The sequence below is a fragment of the Brachypodium distachyon genome, chromosome 2 (genome assembly GCF_000005505.3).
Source record: "Brachypodium distachyon strain Bd21 chromosome 2, Brachypodium_distachyon_v3.0, whole genome shotgun sequence".
In the NCBI taxonomy this organism is placed as follows: domain Eukaryota; kingdom Viridiplantae; phylum Streptophyta; class Magnoliopsida; order Poales; family Poaceae; genus Brachypodium; species Brachypodium distachyon.
The window spans coordinates 53758793-53775013 of NC_016132.3; the positions used below are offsets into that span (position 1 = coordinate 53758793).

The 16221-nt window shown below is 42.6% G+C and overlaps 1 protein-coding gene and 1 non-coding gene across 2 annotated transcripts; one reads left to right on the top strand and one right to left on the bottom strand.

The window, feature by feature from the left end:
- Window positions 1-265: 265 nt before the first annotated feature.
- Window positions 266-1985, bottom strand: LOC104583352. The gene is made up of 7 exons (XR_002963874.1): window positions 1895-1985; window positions 1690-1820; window positions 1492-1576; window positions 1241-1406; window positions 984-1153; window positions 517-865; window positions 266-401 (listed from the first exon to the last, which is right to left on the bottom strand). It is a non-coding gene; the product is annotated as an uncharacterized LOC104583352 (transcript).
- An 8853-nt stretch (window positions 1986-10838) lies between these two features.
- On the top strand, window positions 10839-15044 carry LOC100834179 (cell division control protein 6 homolog). Its single transcript, XM_003564595.4, has 17 exons — window positions 10839-11188; window positions 11284-11383; window positions 11468-11691; window positions 11771-11845; window positions 12005-12111; window positions 12197-12303; window positions 12411-12470; window positions 12604-12677; window positions 12770-12820; window positions 12940-12989; window positions 13076-13136; window positions 13690-13779; window positions 13873-13938; window positions 14036-14131; window positions 14222-14311; window positions 14409-14550; window positions 14704-15044. The coding sequence occupies exons 1-16, from the start codon at window positions 11012-11014 to the stop codon at window positions 14451-14453; spliced, it is 1473 nt and encodes a 490-aa protein (XP_003564643.2). The 5' UTR covers window positions 10839-11011; the 3' UTR covers window positions 14454-14550; window positions 14704-15044.
- The last annotated feature ends 1177 nt before the right edge of the window (window positions 15045-16221 follow it).

The window sequence follows — 16221 nt, forward strand, 5'->3', positions numbered from 1 at the left end:
CGAGCGGACGAGACTCACCACACCTCCGAATTTATGAAAGCCATCGGAGACGGGACAGCTTGACGGAAGGATGGGAACCCTAGCCGCCGCTGGATGTCGGGTCAGGGTCGGGCAAGCATGTGTACGTCAAATGGTTACGGTTTTATACACCTGCGCAATCCAAAAAAACTTACTAGTACTCATGATATTAGCCCAAGGATGAGCACTCCTAGCAATACATATAGGCTCAGTGTAAATCAACAGAACATCTTTTAACAAGATTTTACACAGGTTCAGAAAATATGGTAGAACAAAAAGATCAGGTTCTTGATTTGAAAACCACGTATCACGTCTTATTCTGCTTGCACAGCTTCATTTTCGGTCTTCACCTTGTTTTTTCCCTTGATGATCACCATCTTCTCCTGAACAAAATCCGGTTTGATCAACACACAACATAGAGCTTTTCCAGATTTCAATATACTTGCAGAAACGGAGAAACCGGTTTACATGCGTCCAGAAAACTTAAGCATGGCCTACCTCCATAAGATGTGAGCTGCAGCTAGAGACCGAAGAAGATCCCTCTTCCTTCGGCAAAGGACCACCACATCTTCCTGTCATCTGGGTCGAGCCACTGTGCTGCGGTAGTTCCAAGTCATCATCGTCCAGGACCCACTTCACGATGAAGCTCGAGCTCCGGTTGTCGATGGCAACTTGAAAGACGCGTGTCGAGCCGAGAATACATGAGACTGCATCTGCCCTGGTGTAATCGGTGTTCTCTTCGACGAGGTCCTCTGCTGGGACACCGATCAATCGCTGCGCCTCATCAGCAAAGATCATTAAGTTCATCTTGCCGGTGGCATCTCGCACCTCTGCATCTAGCTTGTATCTAGCATGCACGCCGAGAACAACGGTATGGTAGTTAGTTAGCGTGTCATATATGTACTGTATTAACTAAGCACCAATGAGGCACTGGCATCACAGGAGTCTTTAATTAAGGTTCCTACCATAAAATGGGCTTCTTCCGCTTCTTGTTAACTGGGGAGCACTGGCTGCAGCAGGATTAGCTACTGCTCCCTCTGATTGACTGTCTGCAATCCAAGCATCCAAGATAGCACCAACCACTGGTGCAGTTTATATCTACTATGGAGGCTCTGCATAAAAATCTGGCATTTTTCTGCAACAGGCCCCCAAAACATAAGGCAGTCGAGTGAATGAAATCCGTAAGGTTTGCGTCACATAAATGAGATGAGCACCAACGTACCTGTAACTCGAATGGATTGAGGTCTTTCAGCTGTTTGATTGTTCTCCAGCTACTTTGCAACTCTTGAGCTCGCTTCGAAATACTTTGTGACTCCTGAGTTGGATCTGTGGCAGTGCTTCCTTTCTGAGATGGGAGGTGCACTATAGGGATTTTTGGATGATGCAACCTGCACACAGACAGATCAGTTACGCCTGCACTAATATAGCTTAGATCAATCATCACTGAGAGAATAAACCATATAGGTCACTCACTTTGAACGGAATTGTTGTACCTCTGGTATTTCCAAATCCAGGTAGTACTTTGAAGGCGATGAAGAGCAAACCATATATCCTTTTCCTAGACCGAATAGTGGCACAAAGTTTTCATGTCAATTGAAAGAAATACAGTTATGCTGCATCACACGGTAATAAAACACCGATAAATAAGAAAAAGGTAGATGAAGAATTGACCTGCGTAGTAACGAACACACATCCCGTCAAACACACCAACAGCCGGACCATGTTGGCATTTATTGAGAATCTCCGCATAAAAATCATAACCGAGCTTTCCATAGAGTGTGACATCCTGTTGCTCCGTTCCACTGTAAATGGTGATTGACAAAGGTAAGGCACCAACATGTAGTGCAATGTTCCAAATGATACTGAATTTAATTACCTCAGATCCTCAATCCGTAAGCTACAAAACTCTATCGTGCGGAATTTTTTTGGGACCTCTTGTATGGCCCAAACTTCTACTACTTGGCCAATGACATCTGCAACATTCATGTAGAAACATGCCAGAAAAAATTCAGGGTTCCAAATATGTTTGTGGGAAGCCTACACTGATTATACTTTCAGCTTTCCAAACATTTACCTGTCAAGAATTTGTTATCATCCTAGAAGAAACATCAGGAAAATCAACAAACCCAAAGTAGTGGAGAGGAATCGAGTCGATGTCTCCTTCTATCTCATTACACTGTGTGCGCTCCAATTTCCATCATCAAGCCATTCCTACAGGTCATGAACTTACTTTTACTTTCACAGACCATAAAACCTGACAATGCATGGACCTTCCCTGCAACAAGCCGCTCTTCCAATCGCTTTATGTCATTCGGATGTACATGAGCCTGCATAGTTTCACCCTACAAATGAAGAAAAGAGAATCAGTGTGAAAATCAGTGGGTTGTCAAAGCAATGTGATAATCTCTTTGGCGTCAAACTTTTTGGTAGTGAATGCTGCATCACCTTGTCATCGATTAGAAGGCTGTCAAGCCCAAACACCTGGCCATTATTTGGATTAAAGTTCTTCCAGATCCGTGAGATCCGCACCCGGACTTTGCATCTGTGTTTTAAAAGGGGTAACTGAGACAGTGGGGTGAACTCATCCTTGGCTGCACTCATGCTGGCTTTCATACATGTAAAGACAAAAATAAACAAATGGATACAGAGATCAATCTTATGTCTTATCTATTCGTAAACCCCATCAGTTGAAAAGAAAATCTTCAGAATTTTGAACTAATATTTTTCACCGTGAAGCTGAAAGCCTGAAACTCTTTTGATGCAACTGCTAAGATAAGTTAGCTTTCACATTTTGTAGTTAATCCGTTGAATAGGATACTCTGATGTATATCAATCGTAACCACCTGATTCTATTGTTGGAGCTGTTACGTGAGGATAATCCACGGCACTTGTCTTGTTCCGTTATCATAGTTTTATTTTTACAACTTTCCGTTATCATAGTTTAAGCTATTCGGAACACTCACCTCTTTCTAAGTATTTCTTTCTTTCTTCCAAAAACTGTTGGCTTTGTTCCAAGATCAATCACATAAAGACGCATGCCATCAGAAATTATTTGGCTAGAGTCACATTGCGTTTTTTTTTTGTTTTTTTTTCACAAGTCTCCACGTTACAACATGCAGCCTACATGTGTATATATACACGGCCAACCTTAACAGCTGACATCGCCTAATATAGTACCACTCGGACACGGCCGGCAAACACAATCCGACAAGAACACATAGCACTAGGCGACTAGCAGCACGTAGAATACTGTAGGACTAACAACACTTATGATAAGGAATCGGATGACGAGGATAGAACCAGAAACACCAAATAAGACGACTTTTTTGTTAAGAGATAAAATATCCGGGAGACCTAAAGTTACCTTAACTCAGGAACCGTGGTGACCAATTGCAGGTACTGAGTACTCCGTAGTGGAGTAGTACGTGTAGATGTCAAGGGATTGAAGCAAGCAAGTAGGCGATGGGACGAGACAGCGAAGTAATTGCAGGTAGCAGTACGCGTATAGAAACAGATGTCAAGGAAGCAAGCAACTGGCGATGGGACGAGACGAACTCGGTTTATCCACTGGAGTGTTCTAGTACACCACGACTAAAAATTACTGCTCCTGCGGCTAAAAAAACATGTCTGCTAAATTTGAATGTCTATACATTAATCTATGTCTAAATACATTTAAATTTTGACAAATTTATAACATCTGTTGTTGGACGGACGAAGTACTAGTGTACACGTCTTTAAAAAGTAATTTCCACTATTCACGTTTGATAAAGTAAATTATACTAAAAGAAACTTACCCACGTGTTAGAAAGCAGAATTAAGCCACACCATGTATTAGAGAATAGAAACAGTCTGAGATGAAAGTTCATGAGACGAGCTAATCCAGCCTGAGACGAAAATCCAGCAGAAAATCCGAGGGGAATTCAACGTATCATGACATGAAAATCCCGAAGAAAATCCAGCACAGGAACCATCGTTGGCGCTGGAAACCAGAACGTGCAGATATTTTTGATCTTGCAGTGCCTGAAAATGAGAAAATAGATACGGTGATGTTAAAATAGACCAACAACTCGTTAACACGAGAGTTACAAGATTTACCGGTACTCGTTTGTATATTCAACTCATATTCAATGCTAAAACACACAGTTTCTGTTCAAAGAAATACAGAAGTGCAGAAAGTCAGAAACCACAAGTATCATCATACCCCAAAAGAAAAATCCTAACCACGGCAACCCCTGAAACAAAAACAGTAGGTGGTAGACTGAATATTACGGGGGTACGTTGAGCAAAAGGCGGTACTAACCATGGGCAAGAAGCGAAGTGCACTGACAAGACGAATGGGAGGAAGAAACCCGAGCAGCGAGCAGGCAACATATATCAGGAGAATGAAGAACATTAGCGCTTCTTCCCATTATCGCGCGTCTGCCGCCGGTTTGAGGAAGGAGGAAACTAAAAAACTAAAGGGGAAGGAGAAATAACGTGGGGATGGAGAAGTAACGTGCCCAAGATTCGGAAGATTGATGACCCATGAAGATGCAGTAAGACCTGCAAGGAGCACACGAACTGGAGGTCTCGTAGTGGCGCCATGAACGTCGGCGGCGGCTGCGGAGGCTTGTGGAGGGGATCTGGCGGTCTGGGTTGGGCCGATTCAGGTTTTTTTCTTCGGATCGTGGCCCGGGATCCCAACAACAGAACGGCTTGGCGATGACAGTATCTTTTTTTTGAGGGAAAGTCGATGACAATATTTTTTTTAGGCAACGAAATGACTTTATTAACTTGCTAAAACATGATTACAATCAGTCCTAAGACTGTGAGAGAGAAAACTAGGAGCTACATCTACCCACTCAAAAAACTCAACATTTAAGGCAGCAAACCTAGCGCACTCATGGGCCACACGCCTAACAAACAAAACTTGAAAGCTAATAAAATTATGACTAATATCACCTATCTCTTGCAGAATCGAAGCAATCACTGCTCTTTGTAAGGCTCGGTTGTCCCACAACCGAACAAGATCTTCACAATCAGTCTCCAGAATAACTCTTGTGAAGTTCTTCTCCCTGGCAAAAACTGCAGCATCCTGCAAAGCCAAGGTTTCAATGATCAGAGGATCCGTAATACCCTGATAAACATGACACCGGGCAGCCAAAAAAATCATTCACATCGGATGCCACAAGCCCACATGCCGCCCGGTCTTCAGCCTCCTGGATAATTCCATCTGAATTGATCTTGACAACCCCACTAGGGGGGCATGCCAAGTGCAGGTCGGCCGGGCCACCTTCAGTTCATTCGTCGCAACCTTACGGTCTAGCGACACAATAGTCTACATAACAGTCTCAATCGATCTACTCGCATCAAAGCCATTAGCATCATGAGTCCACCGATTCCGAGAGTCCCAGATCGATGACAATATTTGCCCAGCTACATTTCGGGAGCAGCAACCCTTTCTAGGCAGGCCGTGACGCAATGTTGGGCCACAAGCCCACAATGAAAGGGCCGTATGGGGTGCATCCACGACAGTATATAAAGGATCTGACGGATTAGAAGCTTAGAACCTCTGATCTTTGTGGAAGCCCATGACGGACCCATCCTATTTTACTGTCTCTTAGAAATAGAAATAATAGTTTCTCATTTTAAGAATAAGACACAACTAATTTTTTTTAGAAAAAGAGAGACTTTATTGATCATATAATTGTTACATCAGGAGCATTCACAAGTGGATTGCACGAGAGCCAACACGTCGTACGTTGACTAGACCTATCAAAAGGTGTCGGTCGTGACTAACACTCTTATGTGACCTATGAATTTTAGTGAACTTACTCTCCCTTTGCAAAGCCTTCAGCCGCGCATCACCTCCTGAACCATACTGCAGTAACAAGTGCGATCCCGACTTCCGTCGATCTCTGGAGAGTAATCGCCAAACCTTTCATGCAAGCATATAATTTAGCTTCCAGGGCATCAGAGCATGATGGCATATAGCAGTGAAGAGCATAGCCTCAACCTCGTCACGTAGTGTCATTCCAGCACCCATTTCGCCTGCCGCAGACTCGGAGCTAACATCTGTGTTCAGTTTAATCTGCTTGTGTCAGGTGCCGTCCAGCAGAGGTCCTCTTGCTCCCACTGATATGCATACATGAATTTTGTTGTTTATCACTTATTGTTATACTATTTTATAATATCAATTTAATTGAGTTTCAATGAATTTATAATGATTTGAGGGCAATTCCCTCACCGTAAAGCATATTTTCTTATTTTTAGTGTTTATTATTTTCAGTGACCTTCTGAAACTTTCTTGGCTAACCACACTTGATTTTGATACCGCTAATTGATGGTAAAATCAAATCCTGTAATGCACATTAAGTGCTCCCAAATATGGAAAGGGGAATTTGCTTGGCAAACCACACTTGATATGTGAAATGTGGGTGGGTGTGAAATGGCGCACTGGTTCCGTTCGATCAAAATATTTTCCTAAAATAAATGCTTACTAGTTAAGTGCCCGTGCGTTGCAACGGAAATATATACAATCTTCCGCTTAATAAAAACGACAAAATCAAAAGAATTGACATGTAGTAACTATTTATCATATACTGAGGCATTCGGTATGTGCAAAAATATTCCAAAGTTTGTAGTCACTAATTGCGACGGTGGCTAACAAATAATACAATTGACATGAATGATTTAACAAAAAAAAGATGGTCATGGACCCTTTTCATAAAATTGTATAGTATCGTCTATTTGAAGGCCGGCAGAAGCACTCACATAAAAATCTTGTCCCAAAAATAGACAACGAGCGCGGAGACACAAGGCAAAACGTTGAATACAATAGAGATAGATCATTCTGACAACACACCATCCATTGCCTTAATAACATACACTTTCATTTCCTGTGATGCAAGCTGGAACATACATATATCAGTGTGCATAGCAAAAGGAAAATAATAATAATGACTAACCCAATGATGAATTGATTAATTAAAAACGACGTAAAAAAGTGATGATATATACAAATTTCTACTTTAGTTACCAACGTAAAGCTTGATTAATTAAAGAGGCATCCAAAAATTGATGACACATACAAATTCTAATTGATTGCGACGTCCAACTTGATATATTTTTCCGAGGAAAACATCTCGCTTGATTTTTTTTTTGACATTAAGACATACAAAAATTGATGATATATACAAATTATAGTTGATTGCCCTCGTAGATAATAATGACATAATGTTGAAGAGGAACAACAAGATAAGATCCAACAAGGGAGACCACATATCATTCAAATCAATAAATACAGATAACCAGTTTGAAGGAAAATCTGGACATACTTAGAGTTAGTGTCTGTGAATAAAAAACTCAGTGTCATTTATATCACCGTGAAACCAGTAGCACAACAAAGATGCTGCTGCACGGGACCTACCATCACATGATAGTTCATTGAAGAAATAAAAATTTCAGTTACCATTTGGATAGTTAAAGAAACAAGTTCACATAACCTCTACAATTTCATATTTTGAAGCACTAACTCAGGTCTGAAATAAAAATCAAGTGGCCAATCAAATACATCTATATATGTGTCTGAAATTTATATATCTTATTTCGCCGTTGTTCGGTTTTCTGGCATGAGATGCCAATAGACAGATAAATAGCATTATATTAATAATATTCCTCTCGGTGGACAAAATTTTAGATAGAGTGTGTATAATATTCTTATTTGTCCAGCAAATCTAGCAAATGCTTAAGAGTCAACAAGAGTTCAGTCAGGACTAAAAGAATGAAAGGCAAATATAAGACATCATTAATGGCCAGAGTACCATGTCCAGACATTAGTAATAAAAATGTTCATGCATGCAGTGGACAAAATTTTAGATAGAGGGTGTACAATATTCTTATTTGTCTAGCAAATCTGTCAAACGCTTAAGAGTCAACAAGAGTTCAGTCAGGACTAAGAATGAAAGGCAAATATAAGACATCATTAATGGGCAAAGTACCATGTCCAGACATTAGTAATAAAAATGTTCATGCATGCAGTGGACAAAATTTTAGATAGAGGGTGTACAGTATTCTTATTTGTCCAGCAAATCTGGCAAACGATTAAGAGTCAACAAGAGTTCAGTCAGGACTAAGAATGAAAGGCAAATATAAGACATCATTAATGGGCAGAGTACCATGTCCAGACATTAGTAATAAAAATGTCCATGCATGCATTACCTGTCAGTAGAGTTCCCTGGAAACAATCAGCATAATTTCAAGAATGCTAAAGCTTGACTTCTCTAGCCTTCAGAATCTGCATGGGAAATTTTGTATGAAGAACATGAAAATGCCAAGGTGCATAACAGAAGCAAATGAAATGATAAATTAACAGAATATGTGTAGTGTTTTCAGAAAGAGAAGTATCAAGAAGACGCAAGATGTTTTGCATAGGAGTTATTATCTCAATTCATAAACCTGGCACTGTAGATTGACTCTACAATAAATATCTCAATGTTAATAATGAATTATGTATAAGGTAAACAAAACCTTCTGAAGCTTTTCTGATTTCAATTATCCTCCCAGCTGGTGCTGTAAGAAGCACATGTAAAAATCAATTCAAACCAAACCATAACCAGTAAGTAACTAACTGCTACTGCTAATCCTTCTGTGTTTATTATAAAAAGGAAGCATATGCACGTACCAGATCTAGGTTGTTCTTGCAATGATTCTAAACCCTGTTTTCCTGAAACAGATGTTGTAACACAACAAAAGTTAAGAAACAAAAATTCAATTCATTTTCATCTGAGGAGTCATGACTATAAGATATTGTGAATGAAACAACAGGGGCAGCATTACTGTCCAAAACATTTGAATCAGCGGTTTTGAGCATGGCCAAACATTTGTTAATCCTATTTGTCTGAAAGAACAACTACCAAAAAGATGACAAAAAGAATACAGTGAAACAGTGGTTACCTGGCTGCAACTTTCAGGTAAAGAATCAATTGCTCGACCAAAAGATATCTTTCAGCAGCTTGTTCGGTCCTGGAATCCTTCTCACCATAACAAACCATTGGAAAGAAACCAAAACATTTCTTCCTTTAAAGGAACCAAACTAATGCAAAGGACCACGAAGAATCAACCTCCTAGAATGAGCATCAGAATTAATAAATTGACTATATGATTAACACATGATTCGGTCTCATCTCTCATGCACATTCGAGTTAAGTTGCACAAACTCAATAAGGAGTTGCAAATGGGATTCACTGATACTTAATTCACAAAATCAAAAGAATTGACATGTGCATATGATAGTACCACACGACTGATAAACAAGTGACGGAACAGATGAACGCAATGTTGCAAACATTAAGCCATGATAACGAGAAATAATAAGGACTCTCTCAAGTCTCAACAGTATACTGCATGGTCAGGCCTTGCTGCGTCATAGTGTAAAAGAAATATCCGATACAAGAGCAACAAATTAACTTTAAAGTAGCCAAACTTCAGACCTGGTGCCTAACTTCAGATGCTTGCAAGCTCGCCAACAGTACATAAAATGAACAACAAGAGTCCTTAATTGGCATAATCAATCACAAACATCAGCTAAACAATTTGCAACTGATTACCATCACTCTCACAAGAAAACCTACAGGCTTCAGGTACTTGCAATACAAATGCAGGGACTTGATGCCTGCAATTGATTAGACGAACACCATTGATATAATGTAGGTTCCTTGTAGCCAACTCATTCTGATAACACCATCTAGAGAACTGAGAAGTCAGGATAAACTGCAATCAAATTTGAGATGATTAACCACTAAGTAGGCGCCAAGAGGAGGTAATACAGAGGATGAGTCCAATGTCTCTGCATCATGCTATGTAACTTAGAGAAGTGGAAAAGTAGTCCTAACAACAGGCGAGCGAGCTGGAGCGAGCATTACCCGAAGATGTTGACGCGCAGCCGGTGGCTGAGCTCGACAAAGAGGCCGTACATCTGCCCGAGGTCCGCGGCGTTGCCGTGGGAGTAGAGCAGCGTGGCCGAGGTTCGCACGTTGCGCACGTACACCCCCACGATCTCGTTCCCGCGGCGCGTGCGGAGGCGCACCACCTCCGTGCCGTCCTCTTCCTGGGCTGCGCCAGACGAGGAGTCCCCGCCGCCGTCCCGCCCACGGCGGCATGCGGGGACCCGAGAGATCTCGGGGATTAGGGGACGGCGGCGTGGGCGGGAAGAAGGCGAAGCGCGCGGCGATGGCGGACGTCACCCCGCCCATGTCGGCGTCGCGCCCCGTGACGGCGGGCAGTGTGGCGCGCGAGGGCGGCGGCCGGAGGGCAGCAACGGTCCTGCGGGCTGCGAAGGGGAAGAGGCGCTCGTTCTTGATCTGGATCAGAAAGGGGTTGTTCTGGATGGTTCGATCGGTGCTGTAGGAAAGGAGAGAGATCAGGGGATCGGGGGTTGCAGGAGAGAGATCAGGGGATCGGGGTTTGTAGGAGAGAGAGATCGGGAGAGAGGAGAGAGGAGCGTGATCGGGAATCGATCGGTCCTGATTTTCCGGTCCTGATTTTTCGGACGGAACAGGAGAGCGATCGGAAGATCGTCGGGATGGGAGTGAGACGACGTACGAGCCTACGGGCTACCACGGACGTAACTAGAAATTAAAGAATAGTAAAGACCAGTGACATCCGATAAGTTTTTCTAAAAAAAATAAAAACTACTCCTACTACTAGCACGCAAAAAAAGAAAGAAAAGAGAGGATGCAACCGTGCTGACTCAGTTTATGTACTCCTACGCGGTACAAAATATTCCTTTTCCGAAGAGCTGCCTACCGAAGCCGCAGGCGCACGTTCTTACGCTGCCGTTCCCGCGCGAAGTCGAAAACTCTTTGGCGCGGGCGCGCTCAGGCGCCTCTCCCGCGCGCCCGCGCCCTTTACATCCCGCCCCTTCTTCCCTCCTCTCAACCCCACTCGCTTCTTCCCCAATTCCCTCCCAATCTCACTCACCTCCAAATTCCACAGCCAATTCGCACGGCTCGCCATGCCGACGCTTCGCAGCGCCACGTCGAGCCCGGTCAAGGCGGCCACCGTCTCCCCGACTGCGGTCACCACCCCGCGCAGCGCCAAGCGCCGCCTGACTTCTCGCCGTGCCGCCGAGTCGCCCGATTCGCCCCAGTTCACCTCCCCCGGCATCTCCCCGCTCGCCGGCTTCGGCACCGTAAGTTCCCCTGCCTTCTGTCCCACGCGGATCTGCCCGCTTCATTTTATTCTTGCCCCCTCCTTCCAATGCACACCAACTGCTCGACCTCGCAGATTTGCACCCCAAAGATGCTTTCGGCGTCGCCAAAGTCCTCCCGGAAGCGTCTGTACGGCGACCTCGTCGCGGCCGAGAAGCCCAAGTGGAATCCGCGAGGCAAGTCTCTAAGATCTCATTCCAGCCATCCGCCGCGTTGTCTTGTTTGGGTCTGACGGGGCGAAAATTGACCATTCCCTGCAGATCCGGCGCAGATGCAGGCGGTCAAGGAGGCGCTGCACGTGGGCACGGTGCCCTCGTGCGGCTTGGTTTGCCGGGACGACGAGCAAATGCGCGTGTTCGATTTTTGCAAGGCGTGTGTCGAACAGGAGAGGGCAGGGAGCCTCTATGTATGCGGGTGCCCCGGTACAGGGAAGACTCTGTCAATTAACAAAGTCAAGGAGAGCGTGTCGTGCTGGGCTGATAAGGTATATTTCAGATTCGAGCAAATCTCTTGATTTAGGGAGCAAACTTTATCAAATTTAGTGACGTTTATGTTTGGCGTAGATGGGAATAGAGACGCCTGATGATTTGTCAATCAATTGCACAAGCCTTGGAAAAACATCTGACATTTTTATTAAGGTATGCATTGCTGCCAATTTATGGGCTAAATCTACATTGATGTGAACCTCTATTGATTTTGTAAATGAACTCGGGAGCTTGCTCCTTTACTAAAAAAAAATCAACTTATTGATGCCCAAGCTGATCGACCATGTCGTGCTAATAGAGATTTCAATGCAGATACTTGAAAAACTCCACGTTCGAAAGAAGGCAAGTGGCAAATTGTCGCCACTTCAGCAACTGCAGCGGATGTTTTCCCACAAAGAATCTGCTCCAAGAAGGATGTTGTAAGAACTATTTGTACCCACTCGTATGGTATGGCTTTTCTTGCCATTTTTATCCTGCTATCTGAACTGCATGACACTTTGCCAGATTGGTCATTGTGGATGAGATGGACTACTTAATAACAAGAGACCGGGCTGTGCTACATGACCTTTTCATGCTTACGACCCAACAGTTCTCAAGATGCATACTCATAGGTTAGGTTCTTGAAGGATACTCACACCTACACCATAAAGTTTAGCTCCCAGTCAAAAAATAGTCAGAATTTTCGTACTGTTTTGCTCACTGATAGTTACTTTTTCAGGAATTGCGAATGCCATTGACCTAGCGGATCGGTTTCTTCCAAAGCTTGAATCCTTGAACTGTATGCACTCTTACCATGTTTGCTGTAGTGAAAATTGAATGCCTCCTCCAATTACTAGCTAGCACATTTGTTGCTATGTTTGCTTACATGAAGAAACTTAATCTGTATTTGTCATCATAACACTATTCTACAGGCAAGCCGCTTGTTGTAACTTTCCGTGCTTATTCCAAGGATCAAATATCCAACATAATTAATCATAGGTTAAAGGTACTTCATTTGCCACATTACTAATTCATGGTTTTATGTGTCAAGCTATTTAGCTGAAATGGTTTGCTTATGTAACTTTGTTATTTATACAGGTTCTTGAGTATAATGTTTTTGAACCACTGGCCTTAGAATTTTGTGCTAGGGTAAGTCCCAACTATTCTTCATCAGGTTGTACTTTATGAGTAGTATGCATCACACCAGGGGCTAATTGGATATATACATATTTAGTTATTAATGTTGTTTACTTTTATTCTTTTATCAGAAAGTAGCTGCAGCCTCTGGAGACATGAGGAAAGCTCTTGGTGTTTGCAGGTAATTTACTTCTCTTTCTGAGGCAACAGTCGGTTACTTTGCAGTATACCATCTCCATCACTAGAGCTGATAAATATCTATTCCAGGAGTGCTGTGGAAATATTTGAATCAAAACTACAAGATTCTTCTGATCAAGAATTTGGAGTTGTAAGTTTGCTAGTTCCTCAAGCTATTTCATGTTTTATTACGACAAGAATGTGTAAACTAGAGCAAAGTGGTCTCCACACCAAATCAGACATAGATAGTTCATTTGTACATTGATAAGATTGATCTATTTTTTGCCTGTAGTTCATTTGTTGGGTCACATTTACATTTCTACTATACTGAGTATGTTTATCTCAGTGTTTGTGGCCAACTGTCAAGGTACTTAATATAGCAGTGAATCTGCTAAATAACCAAATCAAAACCGCGTTGGCTGATAGAGTGCATAAATCTGGAGAGGCACTTCATTCTGCCCATAATTCCAAATAACCAACATAAATTTGAATATCATCCACAAACGCTCTAAAGTTCCTGACAGAATATTTTCGTGTACCACTAAGTAACCTTTTGATAGAATACTACTAATTAACCTGGCTAGCAGTGAAAGACAAGCTATTGATATGCCTGATTCTTAACAGGATTGGTTCCTGCCAAAAAACATGACTGGTAATAAATCCATCCTTCCCATTGTCCTGTTTGATCTAATATATTCTTACAGGTAACATTTGACCATATGGATATTGCCTTGTCAAAGGTATTCAAGTCACCAGTAGTCGATAGCATACTTTGTCTTCCACAACACCAACAGGTAAAGTCAGTTATTATTGTGCCATCTTCAAAATAATCTTTTTTGCTACATTCCTGAAATCTAATTCTTACTCACTCCATGTTGGATGGCCAGATGGTGTTGTGTGCATTGGCAAATACCTTTCAACATTGCAAGAAAAAGGTTACAACTCTAGGCGAGGTAATATTTGCTCAATGACATTCTGAAAGAACGCTTGATTTATCACATCCTGTACAGTGTAAAGTTCTAACCTGTCTATATGAATGCCTTGTTGCAGCTCAACAAATCATACATAGAAATTTGCAGATCAACCCAAGTTCCAGGAATTGGGATGCTTGAATTTTCTAACATGTGCATGATTCTGAGTGATCAGGTATGCAAGCACCCATGATTCATAATGTATACCAAATACTGAAAGAAAAGGCAACCTGTTTTTGATTGTTTAATGGAGTTTGCATGGCAGGGATACTTGAAGCTAGGGCAATCCAAGGAAGATAAGCTCAGGAGAGTAACACTTCAGATTGACATTTCAGATATCACTTTTGCATTTAAGGTGTGTACAGAGGTTTTTACTCCTGTAACTACACCAATATGTCAGTTGCTTTGTTTCATGTTTACTTACTGTTTTCATTCATGATGCTATGATGCAGGGTAACCGATTCTTTCAGAAGTGCCTGGAACAACCGAAATTTTAGCGATAACACCATGCTGCCTTGCTATGTGTATACATTATCTCTTTATAGTCATGTACTAGTACAAATGTATCAAACCGAGGTTGCCCAAAAATCTCAGGTACATTTCAAACTTAACTCCCATCATACTACCTCAGTTCATCCAAGCAACATTTTCTGTACTATTTCTCCTGCAGTCAGCCAACTGCGCTTTCCTGCTTCTTCCCCTTCTATATATTTCTTACAATTCTGTTTTCTTTTTGATTTTTCCCAGGGGCTTGCATTGTTGTACCATGCCGTGGTAAATTACCAGGATCGTTGATTTATGAAGAAACTCTTTAGCACCGAGAGTGTACATTTGAGATGAGTTTTTGTAGTTCTCACACATTTTTTCCAAAGGATAGTGGTTTGTGATTCATCTTTCTTTCTTCCGTTGCAATTGATCATGAAGTAGCCATTGATCTACCCACAAGTTTTTTAGCTGAGAGAAGTAATGCTGAGCTGGGTCATTTTGTAGTGTCTGAGTTTTCAAAGCAACCGTATACTAGTGATATCTAATTCAGACCTCTTTTTCCTTGAGGCTGTTACGGAAAACATATTTTTTGTTGATGACAATGAATCCTTACTGTTCGCTGATTAAAAAGCTTGCTGTTCTTGTCATCATAGTTCGCGGCTTACAGCGTGCGTTTGAAGACACACTCCCATAACTCCCCCCCCCAGCTTGGCCATGAAATGCGGCCCAAATTCGACCGCTTTATTCTTTCTTTTCCTTAGAGGAGCAGCAGCGAAGGCGCGGAAGCCCCTGGCTCCGTAGTCCATATAACCAGAGTGTTTTCCTTTTTATTTTTTTGATAGCAGCCAGAGTGTTTTCCTTTTCCTGTTATTGTAGATTGTAGTGAACTGTCAGTTTGCCGTTGGCCTGCAGGCCCGCTGCTTATGCTAACTGGGCTTTCCGGCCCTTTCCTGAACATTAGAAATAGCTTTGCTAATCGCTACTTTGACTGCCATACAAGAACGGGCCAACACGTGACAACTGGGCTTTTGTGAGCCTTCTGAAGTCTCCAGGTAGATTTGCATAGGCTGTAACTGGGCTGTTGTGAGTAGACCAGGACAGAAGCTTATTCGATCATTGACATAACGATATCAAACCAGACTTGGTGAAAGGAGTAACATCCTCTAAAAGAAAGGCAATACGGCATATCCTCGTTCTCTTATATGCCAACATTAGAAAGCACATTACTGTAGCTATATTTATACTCATCTAGAAAGCCAGATGTTTCTTTCAGGATAGAGCAGCAGTAGTAAACAGCACAAGTAAAGAGGAGGAAAAAGGAGAGACTAATTAGAAGTAGCCACTGCTATGCTGGCTTAGGTTAGGTGTGGATGGACGGGAATAGATGCCGGCCGGCCCGTCCACGTCAGGACGCAGTGTCGCAAGTTCCAACGAGGCCCCCACCACCGGATTGGATTGGCCGAGGCCGCCCGCCATCATCATCAGCACCATGATCACAGCTCAGATTCATTCATTTGATGCCGCCTAGTCGGGATCGACATGGTACGGCGCCTTCAATTGGAAATGACGGCCACTGTTATCCTGATCATATTCCTCGCCGGGACTAGTAGCACATTACCTTTATTACCTCCTCCTCCACTGTACAGTACCTGAATCCGGAACCCCACTCCAAAACTCTCCATAGCTGCAGAAAGAAAGCAAGGAGTGCAGTGCGGCAAACCAAGTGGATCCATTCATGGCGCTTTCCCAAAAGGACAAAGGCCCGCTTTTTAGCCTCCC

Bases quoted from the DNA above. Each gene is read 5' to 3' on its own strand.
- LOC100834179 (XM_003564595.4), top strand. From the start codon at position 11,012: ATGCCGACGCTTCGCAGCGCCACGTCGAGCCCGGTCAAGGCGGCCACC. The intron at 12,112-12,196 runs GTAAGAACTATT...ACACTTTGCCAG, and splicing joins TCTGCTCCAAGAAGGATGTT to ATTGGTCATTGTGGATGAGA. The intron at 13,780-13,872 runs GTAAAGTCAGTT...TTGGATGGCCAG, and splicing joins GTCTTCCACAACACCAACAG to ATGGTGTTGTGTGCATTGGC.